This window comes from Athene cunicularia (genome assembly GCF_003259725.1).
Source record: "Athene cunicularia isolate RWA chromosome 6 unlocalized genomic scaffold, athCun1 chr6_part2, whole genome shotgun sequence".
In the NCBI taxonomy this organism is placed as follows: Eukaryota; Metazoa; Chordata; class Aves; order Strigiformes; family Strigidae; genus Athene; species Athene cunicularia.
This window is the reverse complement of record NW_020799106.1, coordinates 6723128-6745080: the sequence shown is the minus strand read 5'-3', so window position 1 is coordinate 6745080 and position 21953 is coordinate 6723128. Positions and strand designations below refer to the sequence as shown.

The following is a 21953-nucleotide window of genomic DNA, read 5'->3' as shown; positions in this document are numbered from 1 at the left end:
GGATGCAGGCAGGAGAGAGGCAAGGCAGGGGTCAGGCAGCAAAGGAGCATCGGGGGTGGTTTTTGCAGGCACAAACAGCTGCCCAACATCTGCGGAGGGCAGGGCATTCAGGGGCACGGGGAAAAGCAGGAGCACGGGGAAAGCAGGAGCATGCAGAGGATGAATCATGGGAAGCTCACAGTTGTTGGAGCACTTTAAAATTACACACACATAAAAAAAAAAAATATCCTGTAACAGTTCTGGGATTTTGCAGAGCTGCCCCAGTCTTTTAAACAGCAGGCAAGGAGCATTTTTAAGAGCAGGTTTAAGGATGCATCTGCAAGGAGTGGTCCAGCTGTGGCTGCTCCTGACAGGAAGGCAGGATTGAATTAGATCAGCGTTTTTCACCCATTTTAAAATCAACTTTCACAATCAGCTATCTGGAAAAGCCCAGATGATCTTCACTAGTGTGACCACAGTGGTTTTCACTTACAGCCAAATGAAAAATCAGACCAGGACAATATTTTGAGTCTGGCCCTTCACGTGCTTCCAGCTGATTTGCTTGTGAAAATGCTGGCAGCTGGGTCAGTGATGTGTGTAGAGCACCAGCCAGAGACGAGCCACAGCTTCACGGATGCTGCATCACCTCCCCTCCAGCCCTTGCTAATGCGGATGAAGCAGGCAGGAGGAGCACACACCCGCAGGCTCAGCAGCTCAGGATAAAACCTGCTAATTGAAAGCACGCAAAACACCTTGTGCACACTACAAACCCATTCAAAAACATAGCATGGCATGCTGAGAGGAGCCAAGCCTCACGCTTAAGAGCAAATTCTCCCCCCCCACCGTGGTCTCCCCATCATCTCCCACAGCTCAGGTGCTTGGAGGCAGCTGAGCAGAGACTCTCTACATCCCTCTCCTCCCATCACCTCCTGATCGGCATCATCCTTTCCTCTGGTCACCAGGGACCTGTGAGCTAATCTCCTTCAATCTGAGGGAATGGGAAGGGTCAACAGTATTTGACTCAATCATTTATTAAACAGTCACACATGTTTACCTCATGATTGTCAGGTAACACACACACACACCCCTCAAATGCTGGGTGTGACAGAGAGCACTGAGGATGGTTGAAAATTCAGTACAGTCCATAAATTTCCTTGCTAAAGGGGACCTGCTCCCTGGTATCACCAAATACTCTCCCTGTTCTATTTAAACCACCCAAATTTTAACCATGCTTCCATCATCTGTTTTCCCACGTATCTGGTACTTCAAACTATCACAACATTTACAAGACACTATTAGCAAAGAAAGAAAATTCATTTTTGTCATTCCCTTCTTCACAATTCATTACAGCCTTCCTGCCATCTCAAATTTGAGTATTTGTCCCCTCTCGCTGAAGGCCAGGGCATAGCTCTGCCTCCGGTGATACCTCAGCTCCTGATGCATTCAGCTCCTGCCTTCCCAGCTCTCTCTCCACATTAAACCAATTTCAGCCTCAATCTTCCTTCACCAGCAGTCAGCTCCGTCCTCCAAAGCTGCTCCCATCTTTTCACCTTCCTCTCTTTGTACACAAATCCACCCTTAAAACACACCTTGCTTCCTAACTTACCAAAATACATTATTCAGGACATAGACCAGGAAAATTTAGGTAACGACGATATGGAGCAATTAAATATGTAACCATGAGTGGGACCCAACGCTAGAGTGTGCTCTGTAGGAAATAACCTGGCACTGCAGATGATGGGCTTGATAATGCTGCAGGATCTCTCTCTAGACACTGTCAGAAACACTGAAAAACTGGGTGAGTCATTCTATGGCTCCTGGGAACACATGAGGCTTCCTCAGAAATCCTTGGTGAAGGCAGAGAGCCAAGCAGAAAATACTGAGTTTTGAAGAAAGGAGAAAACACATCCAGGACAAGGAAATTAAAAAAAAAAAAAAAAAAAAAAAAAAAAAAGAAAAACAGCAAGGAGAGAATAACATCCTCCATGTGGCTTAGTGGAGTGTCAGAAGAGATTCACAAAGACAGCATATAAGCCAAACCTGCTTTATTCTCATCCTGAATTTGTTTATTTGAAGCATCACGATAATTAGGTTTTGTATTTTGGCTGCAAGCCTGGCTGGGGCTGGAAAGATTGCAGAGAAATGCTCAGGACAAAACAACAAAAACCCCAGAGCTCTCAGTGACTTCCCAAATATTGTCTCTGATTCACTAAGAGAAGCAAGCAAGGCACAGACCTCCAGTGACTCTCTCCAAAACCCCAGGCAAGTCAGCACCCAAGCCAGAATCATGGCTCAAGGTATTTCTACCTTCTGATTCAGTGTTTGAGGGACAGGCTTAACTCAGGTAAGAAATTAAAAAATCTTTGTGCTTTTTTTAAAAAAAAAACAACCAAACTTACTGGTTTTATTCGGACAAGAATAAAATTTAGAAACATCTCAATGTACAGAACTCCAAACAACAAAAAAGAAAATCATAAATCACTCAGTTAATTTACTAAAGAGGAAAAATACAGTATGTACAAGATTCAAACAACCTGTAAGTTTATACAAAAGCCAGACAGTAATAAATTGCATTAAAAATATATCAAACATTACCTGACTGATTCAACATTGGCATTTGCCCCATTATTAAAAGGCACAAAAGTCTGAGCAATGAAAGTGTTCAGCATCACATCCATTATTGTCAGTAAATTCATCCCGATTAGCATAAAAATTTTATTAAACACATGTTTAATATTCATCATGTAGATCGGTAAGAAATCTTTTTTGGAAGGATTAAGAAAATAAAGTTGGAAAGGACAAACATTTAAATGCAACATCCCAAGACACAAAGGCTCTTCCTAGAAACCTACCTTCAAATCTTCCCGTAACAGTTCTCCCAGCCGCACGTCACTCAGCAATCACTCATAAAAAAAGACTTAATGATCCACGAGCCCACCTTCCAGCAGCGTCGCGATACCGCAGCAGCGTCGTCGGCAGCGCGGAGCCCTTCTGATGTGCCTTTGGTCGCAGACACACCGCGAGCAACGAGGCTACGGAGGTATCGGCACGCTGCCAGCCTGCCGCCGCTCTGCTGGCTGATTCATTACACCCGCGGCCTGTAATAGCCTCACAAGCCAGCACAAATCAGAACAGGTGGATTTGCCTTTTTTTTTTTTTTTTTTTTTTTTTTTTTTTTTTTTTTTTTGCAGCAGCCAGCTCCAGCAAACTCGGGGGCAGATCTCTGCTGCGCTTCTTCAAACAGTCTTTCGCTCAGCTTGTGCTCGGTGATGATATCTTCCACCCGAGTTATGTAAAGCAAGGACAACAACACTCCCAGGAACTGCAAAAGGAAAGGGCATCCCTAGTCAGAGGTCAAATACTGCTTATCTAACACTCTCGCAGCAGCTTTTACAAATGATGAATACATATGTGGTCTACATGGGAGGTGGGAGGTACATATACAGACAGAAACTCACATTGTTATTCTTCTTTGCTTCCTAACTTACCAAAATACATTATTCAGGACATAGACCAGGAAAATTTAGGTGACAACCATATGGAACAATTAAATATGTAACCATGAGTGGGACCCAACGCTAGAGTGTGCTGTGTAGGAAATAACCTGGCACTGCTGATGCAGATTTACTCTTCTATAGGGGTACAAATGGACTGACTTTGTGCAAAGCAGAAGAATTCCCACTTACCACCCTTGTGCCTCGGAGCATTAGAAAAATCTCAGTGGACACAGCTATTGAGAGGAGAGGACTCAAAAAAACCAAGCTCAATACTAACCCACCAAATCCTGCAACGTATCACAGTAATACTACTAAATTACTGGAATGCCACCTCTGCATATCAGTTACATTAAGTAAAAAATTATAAATATAGTCAAATGGGATATCACATGCCATAGCAGCAAATCAGATACTCCCTTTAATGGATAACACACCAGCACCTTCTCACCTGGGGTAGCAATATACCGAGCAGCACGCCAGCCATGATGCTGTAGTTGTCCAAGAACCAAATAAGCACTGCATTGGTGCAGCCACGGACATATATGACATGCTGAAGACTCAAGCGCTGCAAAACAACGGAACAAACGTTCAAACGGGCAGTTGCACTGGCATACGATACAGTAACACACGACAATTCAAAATTCAGGGAGGCAGATCTGGTCTGCGCTCCCCTCTTTTTAAACCCACCGAATCTGAGACAGACCTCGTCACTGCTTCTTCCATCTGTTTTTATGTTGTGCCACAACTGAACAAGTTCTTTAATTTTTTTACACTTTTTGTTTTTTTTTCCCCCAACTCCTTTTCCAAAAGAAACGCATCCGATTCTCATTTGATACCGCTTGGAAAGTAGGGAAGTCTCTCTTCAGCTTTTATCTCTGCCTCCAAGTTGAAAGTACACCAGTGGAAAAATATAAATTGCGGACCTAGTGCTTTGCAACAGACTCTAAAAAGGGCAGGAACAAGAGGATTTCTGCCTCAGTCCCGCAAGCTGCGCTGCACCATGACCTCAACCCATAATATAGAAAGCACTTGAGGCTGCAAAGAGTCCTAAGCAGATGAATGGGGAAAAGTTAAGCATATGCTTAAGTGCTTTGGGTGTCAGAGCCAGGCTGGACCATTTAGGTGATTAAGCCATAAATCAATGAATCTAAATGAAAACAGGTCATACGTAAAGGTAACCGGTAATCCCCAAAACCAACAACTGAAGCTGGCATTGTGCACCAAGTGCCTCAAAGGAGCTGGGGAGAGGGACCTTTTCAGACCAACCCTTGCACCAGCACTCCAGAGCTAGGAGTGGAGAACTCAGAGCAGATCCAATCAGCGATTTCCCTTCTTAATCACTCTGCAATTAGTGCCCTGAGTCAGCAGTCTTTACTCTGGAGTCACTGGGGCTACTCCCACGAGAGAAGACTGAAGGAGGAGGAGGAGGCCCCATCCTACTCCTGGAGGGAGGAGAGGGCTGCCAACACAACCCGGGAAGTCCCACTCCTCTTCCAGGAATAACTATTACAGTCTTAAAAATAAAACACCCACTGCTGGCATATAAAAATAGTTAGAAACAGCCAAGCTGGCTTTACCAAAACTGATTTTACTCAGGGCGAAACTTTGGCTTTTAAGTATTAAAAGCTTTCTCCAACTCAAGTCACTACTTAAAGGTATGAAATCAGCTTTCTTTGCATTAATTGTGCAATTAATCGTAAGGAGGATGAGCTTTGGGAAGACGTGCTTCATGCACATCAAACAAGGAATCATGGAAGACAGAAAGAAGGGAAGATAGCACAGTGGAAGAGGATTAGGTTTTTTAATATATGAAAGTTATTCCAGATAAAATAATTTAAATTGCTGATTTAACTGTCTGGCAGATTTAAGCATGCACAAGGCAATTTTATAACTGAACAAAAAAATGCAGAGCAGTGCCACCCTTTGCCACAACAGGGTGGACATTAGTCACATTACCTCTTTGTCAATGGTTTTGTATCCACACATAGTGTTGATGAGGTCTGTCTGAAAAGAAAACAAAAAATATAAACTGTAGCAGAAAAGAAAAATAATAAAAAAATTATTTTTACTCTTCTTGTGTTCACCCAGCTCATATAAAAGCAACAACAGGGTTACTTACCAGTCCAACACCAGTTTCTTCCAGCAGCCCTGGGGTCAGATTTAGATAAAGGACTACATGATTTCAGAGAAATCGGTACTGCCATTGTGTCACGACACAAGACATTTGAACTTTATCAATCCAGAAAAACCAGCGTGGCATCAGAAACCAATGCTAGCTACAGCAGAGCTGTATGCCACAGCTGCTTCAACAGAATGAACAGCTGGTTTTAATTTTAAGGCCTTAATAACTTTACACATCTTATTAAAAAACCAAGGGGTTAACACAGCCATCATGATGACAAATTTAAACTCAGAAATATCTAAACCCCAAATAATGTCCAATACTATGAACGCTTACATGAACATTTTACAAGACCAAATTTATTATAATAGAATTTATTTTTATATATCACTATATATATGAATAAAAAATTTGTATATTTAAAAAAAGACTGAGTGCTTGCATTCATCACAGATTACTAACGCATATTCTGTAGCTATTTAATATTTTGTGAGAGTCCCAAAGCTCTACCTGGCCTGGCAAAGCTAACCTGGAAATACCATCCTTCACTTACACATCAGCCAATGCAAAGCCCACCGGCATCAAAAGAAGCAATGAACGAAGCCAAAGATGTGGAAGAAAATGAGAATACACAAATAAGGACAATAAGGCAGAACAACTGTATTGATATATCCTCCCTCAAAATTCAAACAAGATGTAGAAATGAGATTTCTAAGTGCTGGTGGCCTCTACGTGGTAGTCTGGGGTTCCTCCCCAAGAAGGAACAGGGACATTTGTAAAAGATGGAAGGACAACAGATGTTACAAAATGGCAGAAACACTCGCCAGGGTCAAGTTTTCTGAGCCCCCAAAAAGCCAGGCTCTCCCCTTGAGCACACACAACTAGCTGACAAACAAGGTTCAGTGTGTTCCTTAAAAAAAAAAAAAATAAAAATCTCTGACCACAGGTCTGTTGGGGAAAATGTGAGGGGTACCCATCCTTCAGCCACAGGTAAGGAATACTCTCAGAAGTCAAAGTTTGCAATACTAGGCATGGGTGTGTTGCTGCGTCTGCCAAGAGTGATTTTGTTTGAGCCAAACCGACAAACGCATGGTCACCCCCAAAATACGTGACCACAAGGAACAGAGTCACGTCGTTTAATTTAAACAAAGCATTTGCTAACAGGACATCACGGCACAAGAAAATGTACGCAACAGAGATAAATGTATTAGAAACAGAGGTTTATAGGCATTTGGGGACTAATTTTTCATCTGCTACACCAGTTTAAGTCTTTGATAAACAGTTTGACTCAAAAATAGTCCCTTCAGACCCCCCCCAGTCCGAGCCTGGCTCATGTTAGCACAAGGCTTTTCCAGAGGATCAGTATCCAACCTCCGACACCAGCAGGAGTTTTCCATGACTACAAAGTGAATGAGTAATCACAAACCATATCTGTAGTTTTCCAGGACAGAAACCAGCCTGTATTTGGAAGCATTTGTCAAACATACAAGATTTATGCATCTTCTGGTTGTTGGGTTGGGTTTTTTTTTTTTTCCCAAGGCAGCCAACTACAGCCACGGTGTTAGTGTCATCCTGCCGAGCACACGTCTGCACCGACTGGACTTCACAAAGCACCAAAGGCATCCTGGTGTGGCAAAGCCACAAGCCCTAACGTACCACAGCACCTTGCTGAACAGCCTACCCTTAAATAAGAAGCTCGCTTGTTATTTTGGGGCTTCTCCATTGCCTTTCGCTTAACATCCCTGAGCTTAACACGTTGCAGGCTACTTTTAAACTGCAAATAGTCTCACCCCCATCTCTCCATTTGCCAGTGGAGATACATATAGAGAAAATATATTCCCCATTTTCCTTATAGAAATTTTTATTTTAGTGCTTTCCTGCCTGACAGGTTGCATTGGAAATCCACGTGTCTTATTATTTGTGCCACAGCTGAAAAGGCACCTGGCATTATTAGTCAGTGGTTATTGCAGAGCTTCACCTTCACACTCCTGCTTTATTTCCACACACAGCAACTAACCTTTTAAAATAAGACTTCAACAGAGAGATGAGAGCTACGGGAAAACAAGTGGTATTTTAAATGACCCGTAAATAGCCAGATTGCTCTTTACTAGCCAGCTTTATCCTCCTTTGCCACCAACTGAAAACAAAATCCTGAGCTCTTCTGCTCAGTACAGCCGTGGATCAGCAGAAGATATTATTTTCATATACACAACTTTCTTACTCTCAAACACCCAAGACTTAAAGCATAACTGTTTAGCTTTGGTTTCTGAGAATAAATCAAAGCTCGGTGCAGATTTAAACAGAGTCTTTCTCATACACAAAAGATGTGTAAGCCTATATGATAAACACCTTCGTATTATACACATTTCTCAGGAACACCTAGCAGGATTACCGACAAAGTTATTGTACTTATTTTCCCTTTTTTTTAATTAAACAGCCATGCTCAAGGCAGACATTGAAAGGGCAGTGCAGAGCAGGCACTGGTAGGCTATCCATCACGAGCTCTACTGCATTTGCTCTTATACATCCTCAATTTCTCTGTCTCATGTTCAGACCAAAGGTCAAAACCCAGTAAGGCAGGGATTGCCCATGCCAGTTTTAAGTTGAGGAATGGTCCTTTACCAAATTCAGCATTACATCCATCCCTCAAACGAAGAGTGATGCTAAAACTGATAAAAGTTATATAAAGCACATTTACCTGGAACTTAATGCCTGTTCCTAGTGCTGCCAGTTAATACCAGTTCATCATAGACTGAGAAACTGATCTAGACTCCAGCTGACAGGGTGTTCCTCCGGGGAGGATTTTACAGGGTAGAAAGGTGGACAGTTTTCAAGGATGGGTTAGGACAGAGCAGCAGCTCTGGTCTCGACCTGCACCCACAAGGATGCACTGACTCTGTAGTCATCCACCCACATTTCTGGATTTTTCTGGTTGATGGGGTCATTCTGTTTGCTTTTTAATTCACAGAACAGCTGGTGCACGTAGCTCCAACCCCCACCCACAGAAGCAATTGGGGCCCAGGCTTCCTGGCAAAACTGGAATAGCAAACCCTTGGGAAAACACCAGCAAAACTTCATTTTAAGCAGCACCGGTCCAGGAGAGCCACGAGGTTAGAGGAGCTCCCAAGATCCCTTCTGTGTTTCTAGGACTGTGTAGTGGGACAGTAAGATGGACCAGAGCCAACATGTCTAATTCATTATTTTCTTCTTTTCAAGCTGTCGAGACCCACGGGATCCATAGCTCCCACTTTTGGGGGACCCATTTTCCTCCAGGCTTTCTGAAATAAGGTACCTTTTTAAGCAGACACTGGCAACCCGTCAGAGAGCAGCGATGCCAAGATGCCACGACTGACCTTATTTGTGACACAGCAAGTGTAGGGCACCCCGCAGGCCAGCGGTCCCGGCGCCGCACAGTTGTGGTACACGTTCTGTGACCAATCTTTATAATCTTCCCCACCGCAGCACTTAAACTGGAAAAAATTACACAAAAGGCAAAGGAAAAAAAAAATTGTATCTCAACAGAAACTCTTCTAATAGGTAGAAAACAAAATAAGAATAACACTATTTTAAGAACCCCAAGCTACCCAGAAATTCCGTCATTTTAACATCAAGGCACGTATGAATGTACATGATAGATACAACTGAAAAGAATTAAAGATATAGGTAGCATTCCTCTGTCACTCATCAAGCAATTACCCAGGGTGCCAGAGCAAAGTATTCAGTGCTAAGTTCCACCTCCCATCTTTCCCGAGTTAAAAAAATATCTTTTCAGGTCTGGACATCATTAAGAAATGTTTTCACATTCACTCCATCTCAAGCTGTAATAGGCTCCTCCAATTTTTTTTTAAGGATTGTGACTACATTTCTAAATGAGTCTACAAGACAAAAGTGCTGCTATAACGCATAAAAATAATCTCATCAAAAATATTTTGGGTGTAATTTAGTAGAACTGAAATCTGGCAAACAAATACTGTAAGTTTACATTGACTTAATACAAATATTCACTTTATATTTTAAATGAAAGAAAAAAGGAGCAGTTTATTTAATCACCAGAATGTACATTTGCTGTACGTATACATAATTTTGGGCAGTGCATGGAAACTTTAAAGCATTATGAAGTCTAATGACAAAATTTCCTCAGGATGGTTTGCTTTTGACAGACTTTCCATGCTAACTTTGTTTTTCAAAGCAGGCTGCCATCTCCATAACGATGTTATAAAACATACATATCACTTCCTAAATTAACTTTTTTTTTTTTTTTTAATCATTATTTGGCATGGTCACTGACATCACATGGGCCCTGACACTGCATTTTCTGCTTCTTCTATAGTCTCTGAACTGCATGGCAGAACTCTTCCAATAATCCAATAAATATTTCAACACACCAGCCTTGAAAAAAAAAATAAATAAAAAGGCTGTGAGTCAACCACACGTGCCATTAAGTAATGCTCAGCTGGGCTCAACACGATTTCTGAATTTTAATTGCAGGTACATACACTTCCACAGGCACTTCCTTTGAATAACCACCTTGTTAAAGAGTTTGCTGTGTGCCCTCGAGAGAAAATACAACCGTCCAGGTTCAAAGAGCCTAACTGCCACCTAATTTCTCTTTATCTGGTGCCTCCTCTTAATGAGATGCTTTTGAACGTCTGGAACCAGCCAGCAGAAATGCTAAGCGCAAGAATTTGGGTGGAATTTTGGCTGAATTTGTCTGAACCCAGCTGTGGGGCCCCTATATGCCTACAACTTTGCAGGATCTGGCCTTGAGCATCCCAATCTCACCTACAAAGGTAAAAGCTGCATTTTTTCCCCACCCCCACGGTGATTTAGAGGGTTTCAAAGGCCAGCTGGGATGCTGAAGGAGCCCTGACCACAGCGATGCCGGAACAGATGACGCATGAGATCTCATCTCCCTCATCAATAAGAATCTGATTATCACATCACTGGAAAAACTCAAAGCTGTCGCCAAGGACCCACCGCATCTCAGAACTGAATGAGTCCCAGGAAAAACAAAAAAAACCCAAACCTGCTTTTGAACAGAATCCATTATGTTCTTGAAGTCCAAATCATCGTAGTAATTCTCAATTCCCCTTCTAATATTATCATTCAAAAAGTTGATTGTCTAGAAGGCAAAAGTAAAACAAGATTCATAGGTTACACACGTCAAAACAAAACTTTAAGAGCAGGTTAAAGTGACAAGTGTACTTGATGAGCACAAAAGGAAAGGCTCTTTTTTTTTTTTTTTTAACCAAACAAAAAACAAGTATCAACTCAAAATAAATGATAGCACAGTCCCGCAGCGATCAACCACCCGTTCTCTTTTATGGAGCAGCCTCATTGTTGGCTTTGTGCTGAGAAGTGCTGACAGAGCTGCAGAGAGGTGCAGCTTCTCTGAGTCCCTCCAAGCATCTCCCAAAGATGGTCCCATTATTCCTACATGGGATCCCTCCCACCCGTTGACACTGGGGATCCCCGTTGTCTTTTGGGTGACAGAACGGCAGGTTTGGGTGATGGGTCTTGGCACCATGCCCTGGGCAACAGAGCTGGCTGTGTTCCTGCTCACCATCTTCCATGAATTTTATTTTCCATAAATTTTATTTTCAACATTTTCCAAGCAGTCCATAACTGCCAGATAAAGAGTTTTATTCCATCTTAAGCAGAAACAAGTGTATCTATGTTTTACAGTGGTTGTTTTGAGAAATATGGCAGTGAAGCAGTGGTGGATATAAAATGATATCTCCTCAGCTTGACATATTAGAAATTAAATCAACAAAACATTTTTAAATTTTGGAAGATGAGGAAACAAAAAAAAAAGAGTATTTAGTTTTCAACATCCAGCACAAACACAGCATAGCAAAAAATGGGACTAATCATAACCAGAATATAAAAACTTTCCTTTCAACTCAGCTTCTAAAATTATCAAAGTTAAATCCTTACAGATCAGAAAGAAACCTGAAATACACCTACTAATGTTCTCAGTGTTACAAAGTGCAACACTTAAAAACAAAACAGAACAAAACCAGTTATCACATTGGTGACTGGAAATAGCACACGATGTTGCAGGACTATCCTAGCTGGCCAAGAACAAATGGCAGCAAACACCGACATTTCTCACGCTACCTGTATCACCTCATTTAGACTCAACAGAAGGAAACAGAGAAAGAAATATGATAAATCTATAAGATATGTAAAACAGTATTTAAATAGAGGCTATTACCGTAAGCTTTTATTAAATACTTCCTTCTCCTCCTCATACTAACCCCAAGTTCTCCAATAACTTGGTAAAACAAGCAAAGAAACCCAACCCTGAGAGTAGCTGTCCTGCTCAGAAAACGCTTACTGCACAAAACCCCCAACAATGCAGTTTCTTTGTCCAAAAGTCAACAGCAATTCTTACTCGCCCTCTCAGCAAATACCAGCTTTGGCATTTACTTAATTTTCTGTTAACCAAATTTTCTGCATCCCATGATGCCCACGCTCCTACACTGGGGCAGGCTGATCTGCTCCCTTTGGGTGAGCCTGGAGCTCCCACCACAAGTCAGAATAAATTCTCACATGGGGCCAAAGTAACTCTTACAACAACAGCTAATGACAGCTTCTAGAAACGGAGATAATTCATCCTCTGCTCTCACAGGTCAAGTTCATGACTCCAGTCCAGCATGCAGTAAGAAGAAAACACTAGCCAGGGAGAACATAATACTACTTCAAAATAACAATGAGATGTTATTAAAAAAAAATCTTTTTAAAAGCTTTTTTTTTTTTCTTAAATAACATATGCAATATGTGTGATTTCTTTTTGTGGAAATAAGATCAGTAGGATTGGGGTGGGGAGGAAAGAGATATTATTATTCAGCATCTCCTTTTAATGCTCGTATTTTGCCAGATTAGAACAAAAATCAAAGCATACAAATCTAGTACTTGCCATAGCGAACACATTTATGCTTTAAAGCATTTCTAACAGAAAAAAAATAGTCTGCTGCTTTCTGTTTAGAAAAATGAAGGAGTTTATATAATTCTAGCATGCTTGTAAATAATGGGGTCTCCTATAGATATTAGTTATGTTGCTTATGGAAGTGAGCAGGGAATAGGTGTCCCTTTTATATGGTAAAACATTTTAGCCACTAAAAAATAACAAAGTCTCCAAATCCACCTAGAAAATTCCCAGATCAGCTGTCTGAGATCCAGAAAGCAAATGAGAAGAAAGCACTTTGTAACAGACGAAGAGCTGGAAACTCATTTTACATGTATTGTACATTCCTAGTTACCAGATTTTCTCCAAATTCTTTAATCTGGAATTCACCTCCAGAACAGGCGGCCAATCCTAACCCATTCCCGAACCTGAAAGGCCCTGGAAAGTCTCCAGACCTCTATCAATTAGTGCTCAGGTGACAATTTTAACATCTTTTATTTGCTTGGTAAAGTAAGTCGCTGAAAGGTCATGGATTGTCAGTGATGTTTTTGGAGCTCAAAACCTAAATGCAGGTGGCTCACCTGGTTTCTGAAGATCAGGGCCACCACTCCACCAGTCAGCTCAATCAGCAAGCAGATACCAAGAATGTACATGAACTGCAGAAAAACAATTACAAGTGAGTCCTTGACCAAAACAAACCCCAATTATGCTTTCAATTAGCGTCCTTAAGTCTGTAACATTCAATTGCCAACATACTCGGTTTTCTGCATAGGAGATGTCATTTTAAAGAAAGATATAAAAGGGTTTCGTTCTTATAAAACTGTTCACGTCACAAGAAAGCCTTTCTTCCTCATTTGAGTCATTCTGGGTTTTGCCCAATTGGCAAACACAGGATTTTTCTGCTTTGAATGGATTCAAAACCAATAGATGCAGTTATCATGCCAAGATACTTCTCTCTATACAGCGTCCCGGAGAAGCATGTTAATGGACTGCTACAAACCACACCAAACTATGTTTTTATGCTTCCTACAAAAACAGTACTTACCTGCTAGCTTTAATTCTGGGGTAAAGCAGTGCTTTAAGATAATCCAAACCATCTTCTAGTAAATTGCCAGTGTTAAATCAAAGCAGAATTCTGGGCTTGGTACCTTTTCACAGAATCATTAGGTTGGAAAAGACCATGAAGATCATCCAGTCCAACCATCAACCTAACAATGACAGTTCCCAACTACCTCCAGCAGCTCCCTGGGCAGCTCATTCCAACGCCTAACAACCTGTTCTGTAAAGAAATGCTTCCTAATATCCAGTCTAAACTTTCCCTGGTGCAACTTGAGGCCATTCCCTCGTCTTGTCACTCATCACTTGGCCAAAGAGACTCATCCCTCCTCTCTGCCCCCTCCTGGCAGGGAGTTGCTGAGGGCCAGGAGGTCTCCCCTCAGCCTCCTCTTCTCCAGACTGAACCCCCCCAGTTCCCCCAGCCGCTCCCCAGCAGATCTGTGCTCCAGACCCTGCCCCAGCTCCGTTGCCCTTCTCTGGCCACGCTCGAGTCACTCAATGGCCTTTTTGGGGTGAGGGGCCCAAAACTGAACCCACTCAGCGAGGGGCGGCCTCCCCAGTGCCGAGCCCAGGGCTCAGATCCCTTCCCTGTCCCTGCTGGCCACGCCAGTGCTGACACCAGCCAGGATGCCGTTGCCCTCCTTGCCCCCCTGGGCACTCTCTGGCTCATTCTCACCCCCCCAGTCCCTCTCTGACCGGCAGCTCTCCAGCCACTCCTCCCAGGCCTGTAGCCCCCCTGGGGGTTGCTGTGGCCCAAGAGCAGCCCCCGGCATTTGCCCTCAGTGAAACTCCCCCAGTTGGGCTCAGCCCATGGCTCCAGCCTGGCCAGGTCTCTCTGCAGCCTCCCCACCCTCGAGAGATCAACACTCCCACCCAACTGGGTGTCACCTGCAAATTGACTGAGGGGGCACTCGATCCTTCATCTAGATCATCAGTAAAGATGTTAAACAGGAGTGGCCCCAACACCCAGCCCTGGGGGACACCACTCGTGACCGGCCACCAACTGGATTTAACTCCGTTCACCACAACTCTCTGGGCCCGGCCATCCGCCAGTTTTTTACCCAGCGAAGCGTCTGCCCATCCAAGCTGTGAGCAGCCAGTTCTGCCAGCAGAATGCTGTGGGAAATGGTGTCAAAGGCTTTACTGAAGTCAAGATAAACAACAGCCTTTCCCTCATCCAATGAGCAGGTCGTCCTCTTGTAGAACGAGATCAGGTTTGTCAAGCAGGTCCTGCCTTTTAGTGTGTTTCTTCAAAAGAGGGAACGGAGCAGTACTGCATGACCGAGCCAGCTGAGCGCAGAGGCTGCGTGGTGGGCACTAACAGCATTTACTATGCTCAGTGGTAAGAAAAACTACACTTGCCAGCTCTCATTTTATTTATTATTCGCCTGTGTAGAATACACATATGCGCACACACACGACTATAAGATATGCATCTGTGACTACTTATCAAAGCCCATGCAAAATATGAATGATATGAAGAAATCCATAGCAACACCACAAGATAGCTGTGACGTGCCAGTACTCAAAATGTTTTTCCAGCCCAAAGGATTCTTTAGGCATAAAAGATGGCTGTTACACGAATTTAGGTCTGCTTCTGAGCAATTAACTTCATCAGGAGTGAAGTCTTATGATTCCTCATCTGAAAATAATCTCTAATGCTCCACCCGGAAAGATGGTTTAATTTCCACGCTCTCAATACCCGGTATCAGTGTCACAAACTCACTGGACAGATATCTTTTCTCCTGCTAAATCTGGAACCAGCCCAAGAAGCAGACATCAGGGACTTTCTCCATTTAAATACTCTACCAGGTCTGCTACCACACTGGGAACAGAAAATGTCCTCGGCATCAGATGAGGACGCACCACCATGCTCAGAGTGAAAGAAGGCACCACCGCCTAAGGACAGACTCTTAGTGAAATTCCAGTCTAATTTTAAAATCACAGTTACGTCTTGCTTTGGCCTACGTAACATACCATGTATTTACCATTTCTTTACATTGGCCTGACATGATGGTGAAAATTGTTTTCATGCTTTACTTTTAATTAGTCGCATATGCAACTTCCATCTGCAACTACAGGAATTTCCCTAAAATTTCCCCTTTCAGAGGCACTGGAGAGAAAAACCTGTGTCCCCATCATTTCATTTTCCCTTGAAGCCCTGCAGCGCTGTACAGCTAACACCACGACACACATCCCTCCACCACCCCCTGACACTCCACATCCCCCCCCAGGGCAGACAGACCCCAGCCACCGCAGCCTGACGGACGCCAGCCTGACCTGGGGTTTCTTTTTCTAGCGGCTGCCTCAGGGTCGAAACAAGGAACATTTGGAGAATCATAAGAGACTGCAGCTCATCTCTGCGCTTAATGTCCCAGCAAGCAGGTTCGCAGCTGTAGGAAAGCCCCCGGTAGTGAGCGGGGGAAGCTGCAGGCAGTCGGCCTTTTCCTTCAGCAGCACCGTTTCCTCTTCTCCAACACAGTTCCCCTCCGCAGGGCACATGCCCATGCGATGGCCAGACTAGAGAAAAGGCAGGCACCGCAGTGCCAGGCTAGCACCAAATGGTATGCCAACAGCTGAGTTTGCACAAGATCCATGCCAGCCGATAACTCCTCACATTCCTGGTTGTTTTCCCTTAACTACTGGAAATCTGGTTTTCTCAGCGCCGGGCTCTGACCCACGCCTGTCCTGTCGCTGATAAGACAAAATACTGCTGCTCCCTGATGGAGGGACATCCACAGACCACGGTTAGGGGACTGCTGCCATAAAGCAGTTTCAGATTTAATTACAATCAAAAAAGCAACTTTATTAAAATATTTTTCAACGCAGACATAGTTATGGGTTTGAATTCAGGTGACGCCGAAAAGCAAAAGCAATGAGCCTTAAAAATTAAGAAGAAAACCCACAACACTTACTGCTTGAAGAAGGCATAAATTGTCTCTTAAAGAAGCCAGCACACCCACAAAAGATACCAGGAACATTATAATGCCCAAAAGTATTAAAATGATTGCTGGGGCTAAAAAGGCACTTTCTAGAGTTTTGTACTTCTGTCTTTCAACTTCTGCATAAATCCCAACAGCGAGGACCAGGGCTCCGATCACCTGAAACAGAAAAAGAGAAGAGCACAGATGTTACTCTTTCTCCCAGTAAACACAGAGATGACATTTTGTTGAGTACACATAAACCTGAGACTACTCCCTTCAGAATTAAACAATGAGACACTAAAATCAGCAGTATGGATTAAAAAAACCCACCAAAACCTTAAGGACTAAAGCAGAAAAGAGATGAGTTAGAGAAAACCCTAAGATTTGTTCATTTAAAAAAATATATTTAATGATGTATTAACATTCTGGGAGTTAAACAAATTGAAACATACATCACTGGTTGAAAAGTAATTTATTATTCATCTGAGATCACGTACATTACATACACTAACAAATGCCACAGCATTAATGTTGCTCCTTTGAATGTCTGTCCATCCCTCCCTTGGGGTATGTATGAATATATGTGCCTCTAACATAACAGAATTTCTAAGCCGATCTGCAACCAACAGCTTACATGTCCCTTCATATCCATTCCTATTGTATTTAGGCTCAGTAAATACAGCCAGGTGTATCCTATACCTCCACTCCTGTCACCAGGGAAATGCACTGGATTTAAAAAAAAAAAAACCAAACAAAAACCCACAAACAAACAACAAAATCCACACAAACCAAAAAATGCAAGTTTGAAATTAGAGCACTTTCTCGAGCAACTACCAGATAAAGCTGACAAGTGAAGCAAGAAGTGATGCATTTCATTTAACAAGGCAAAGATATTTCAATCGAAATGATTACCGCTACATACATGTGGTGTTAAACCTGCGGTGTGCTGCAAGGCGCTTTGAATTACGCTGAATTTGGAAAAAATAAAAAGATAGCCCACAACGTTTAATCATGAAAATTGTAGTGGAGAAACTTTACTTCCAACTCCAACAGCCAGGCAGATCCTCAGGGAAGAGCCCAGATTCAAATCAATCACTTTGGCAGGCGGATAAAGAGCATTCCCCTTTTCTGACCCAACGTTTCGGCAGTAACCCCGAGTCTGCTCCCTGCACACCAACCGTGAGGAGAGCACGTTTCTTAAATATGAGAAGCTTTTTGATCTCACACAGTATATCCCAGACAAAGGTCTAGACGGACAAACAACATACTTAGTTGCAAAGACTGTGAGCCCAACGGTTGAAATATTTTTTTAAATTATGTGATATCTTAAATAACAACTCCCTGGCAATTCTTGATTTTCTACAGGTAAGAATAAAAACCCCAAAGGACATTATATGAGGAATGGCACCAAGTTCTCATTTCAAAAAGAAAAATTTCAGAAGGGTTTACCGGTAAAAATAAATATACTGAAGCGATTTAAAAAGTAACTTAAAAGTTGACATGATCAAATTCAGAGTAACCCTCCCTCTGACAAGTTCAGTAATTGTACTGATTACGGAAGGCAGAAGATAAAACATGGTGGACAAATAATGGGTACCCAAATTATCATTTATATGCTTCTACTGTAAAACTATTACTACATGGCAAATTTCTCGTGTTAGCTTTTTTTTTAAAAAAAAAGAGTAATGAAGCATAAATCACTGTTCAAGCAGAAGACAAACAAATCAGCTTTAAATTTTTAAACACATAAGAATAAAGAGTCTCAGAACCATACAAAACAATTACAGAATATAAAATCGGTGACTGTACATGTGTATGTATTCAAAAGTTCTAATATTATTTTTATTATTTTTAAAAGTAAACAAAAACCTGATACCTTTGTGTTGTGAATGCATTTACCCCACTCAGAAAGCAGCAGCAAATACTATCCTGCTAACACTAAAGCACTGTTAACAAGCTCAACATTTGCCTCGTGGAATCTTTGTTTAGAATTTATTTGTTTTTTTTAAAAAAATTGGACATAAAACACAGGGGTTAAATCTTGACGGGGATTATCTGAATTTCAAAAGCGTATCGTTTCAAGGCTAGAACATTTACTGAAATGTCTTTCTTAGCCAGTTTTCTCATTAAAACATTCAATTTGAGGGGGTCTTTAGTTTTAAAGATTTAAATGTGCCTGTGAGTAGAAAAACAAGACACATTCCCACTTTAAGAGCTTAAGATACACAGACACATAGAGAGGTACTGATCCACACATCATCCTCTTCCAAGTTCATTTTGCCCACACACCCTCCAAGACCGCTTCTAGCACTTTAAGTGTACAAGAAACTTCAGTCCTGCCTTCTGTTTTCTTGACACCAGATTGCCCCGTAAATAACCGCAGAATTCACCTTTCGAATTCTGACCCATTACAGCTTTTACTGTCCCAAGGACCAGGGTGGCCAACATCACATCCCAGGCAAATGACAGGATTCAAACCGTCTCGTGACCCACGGGAGATAAACAGGGAGCTTCTCACCACTCCTCTGCTCCCTCTAGACATGCATCCAGCCGCTTGCTCTGGAAGGCTTCAGGATACCCGACGTTAAAATGATGTTGCTCCCCAAGAAGAGGGCTACAAAATACCTGCGCAATAAAACTTCCTCGAGCAATCCTACATTAACTGTTCTGCACACAGTGGCACGCAGAGGGCACGTGCCGCAGGGAGGCAGGAAGGCAGCACCACTGCGATGCCGGGGAAAAGCATCAGCTAACAAAAAACTCAGACTGACATGCAGGCATCCCGAGTTTTATACAGGTCTTGAAGCATAAAAAACTATTGAGCAGAAAAAAGCCCACCTAAGCACTTAAGTGTTAAAATCTTCATTCCTTACAAGCAGGATTTATGCTTTCTTTATATTTTTAAGCATTTAATAAAAATCTTTTAAACCTTTAATATGGTCAAACCCATAGCAGCACTTTTTTTTTAAAAAAAATTGTTTATTTATAAATTAGCACAAGCAGATGTGCTAATATAGCAATCATCCCACCCATGTCTCTTCTGTGGGACTGTGCTCTCCCTTCCTGTGACCAGGAGTGGAAACACAACTTTTACGTAGGTAGCCCACAAATATACATACTGTTTACATCCTGCATCCTTCATAACAGCTCCCAGTTTGGCTGTGTCCGCAGGAAAAATCGACTGGTCTTGACTCACATTAATAAGTATCCACCAGTAAATACCAGGGGCTTTCTCTGGGGCTTTTGCACACACAGAAGCTGCTTTCCCAAGAGAAAGGAAAAACATTTATTTATAAATAGTGGTTTTAACCCTGTATTTACAATACTTATTCTTAAATAAAGTGCCTGTTCAACAACAGTGCTTCTCTTTAAAATGCTAGATGTTGTTTCAGCCAGGCAACAAAAATTACATTACAGACTCATTTACCAGCAAAACAGTCACCTGAAAAAGTTATAGCGAATAGTAATTTTTAAAAAAGTCCCGAGTGACATGGGAAGACACAGCAGCGACAGGGCCTGTAGCAAACGTCCCCTCCAGCACTCCCAGCAATGCTTTCATTTCCTTTCTGCTTTTGGATAAGGCTGATATTTAGTTCCTGGTGATTTTAAGCAATCCTGGGGACTCAAATCCGGTTGTTCATCACTCACAAATGTACCAGAGGAACAGCAACAGCAGGGAGGAAACTGAACAGTCTCAGCATCCCGTACGTCAAAGCCCCAAAAAGCAGCAAAAGGACACAAATTCCCCAAAATTTAAGCAAGCTAATACTCCACAGCCAAACTTCACTCCCATTTCCACCAATTTAAAAAAAAAAAAAAAAAGTCAGTAGACTAACACAGCTGAAAAAAGAATCAGGCCACTGATATTTACAGCTAATGAGATCTGCTTCACTAAGCTAGTATAAAAGAAAATTTCAAGAGAGGAACGCACGCGCCTTCCCTCAGACAATACAGCGTGTGTTGAGGCGGATGGCTGGGAGCACGCTGCCCAGTGCCAGCCCTCCCCAGAGTAAACGCCGGCACCCCCCATCCTTCCCTTCCCGCCGTCCCCATCTCGCCCCACCGCCCTCTCTCCCTCCCGGAGCAAACCACCTCCCTGGCAGAGCCGACAAAGGGAAACTCTTGATTATAAACAAGGGCAGAGCATTGAAAATCCAGAGCATGCAAATACAAAGAGTAAATGAAATCCTCAGGCTGCTTGAAAGCGGCTTTGTCCTCCAGAGACGCTCAGAGAAATGTTTCAGAAGGGCCCTTTTTCTGCTACCAGATTAATTTTTATATCGCACCAGCAAAGGCCCTTGCTGCCAACAGAAAACGCGAAGTAGACAATGTGCGTGGTCCTTTATAAAGGACACACTGAAAAAAAAAATACAAAAAGGGTTTGAAAAATAACACAACAAATTTCCCTTTTCTGAAAATTTCACCTGCAGAGTATCTGCTGTGGAGTAACGCAGGAAACTCCTCAGGGTCTGAACTCAAGGGTCTTCCTTGGTTGGTAAGTCTGCTAAGAAAAGCAGAAGATATCCAGGATCCAAAAAAGTCTGAATTACACCCAAACACTGTGCACTGTAATTTTTGATCATCCTTAAATCATAGCTTTAATCGGACACCTACTGTCAAACCTGGTGGATCTAAACCCACACAGTGTGCCAAAAGCTTTATGTTCCCACCTTGTAAATACCATATCTACTAAAAAAAGAAGCACAGACCAGCAAAACAAAAGCTTCAGCGGTGTTTAAACTGAAAGAGCCAGAAAGAAACCCTGCCTAAGCATCTCATCCATCAGTACAGCCCGGAGCCAGCGCAGGCAGACAGCATCACCCCAGTATCCCGGAGCCTGAAAAAAAATCACCTTTTAAAATCACAGTCCTTACGCTAAGCACTGACAGCTCCTTCCAGGCCGGGGGGTGCCCGGTCAGGATAAATGTGCCACATTTGAGAGGTCATCGGCACTAGACTGGAGTCATCAGCTGGGACTTTATCACTTGCAGGAGACTGCACGTGGGTTTTATCGGACACCTGGCCGAGGACAGCAAGCGTGGCACGCCTGCAAGTTCGAAAGCTTCGAGGTGATGTCACCTAGCCAAGGCTTAGAAAAGGGAACTGTCCTATATACGGCCGGCTGGCTTTCTAGGGCAAAGGCTTTATTTGCCCAGCTCACCTCGGGGAGAAAGGGATTATTTTAATACACGCATAAATTATTTTACCTGGTGAACTTTCAACCCGTACGAGTCCCCCATCCGCCAAAACCAGTTTGCCGGTCCCCAGGTCGCTACACCCACGGGCACAGGTGTGCCGGGCGGGAGCGTCCATCGCCGCCAGCCCCCCCGCGCCTCGCCCAGGAGGGGCCCCGCAGCCCCCCGCACACCCCGGGACCCCCCGCACACCCCCGGGACCGCACAGTTGTACACACACACACACACACACCCCACGCGTGGGGTGTGTGTGTGTGTGTGTACAGATGT

General features: G+C 42.9%; 1 protein-coding gene across 1 annotated transcript; it reads right to left on the bottom strand.

Moving 5' to 3' along the window:
• Window positions 1-962: 962 nt before the first annotated feature.
• Window positions 963-21743, bottom strand: TSPAN15 (tetraspanin 15). Its single transcript, XM_026851757.1, has 9 exons — window positions 21696-21743; window positions 16480-16665; window positions 13090-13164; window positions 10625-10720; window positions 8952-9068; window positions 5433-5480; window positions 3925-4041; window positions 3169-3301; window positions 963-967 (listed from the first exon to the last, which is right to left on the bottom strand). Exons 1-9 carry the CDS (start codon window positions 21726-21728, stop codon window positions 963-965), a joined length of 810 nt encoding a protein of 269 aa, XP_026707558.1. The 5' UTR covers window positions 21729-21743.
• Between the last annotated feature and the right edge of the window lie 210 nt (window positions 21744-21953).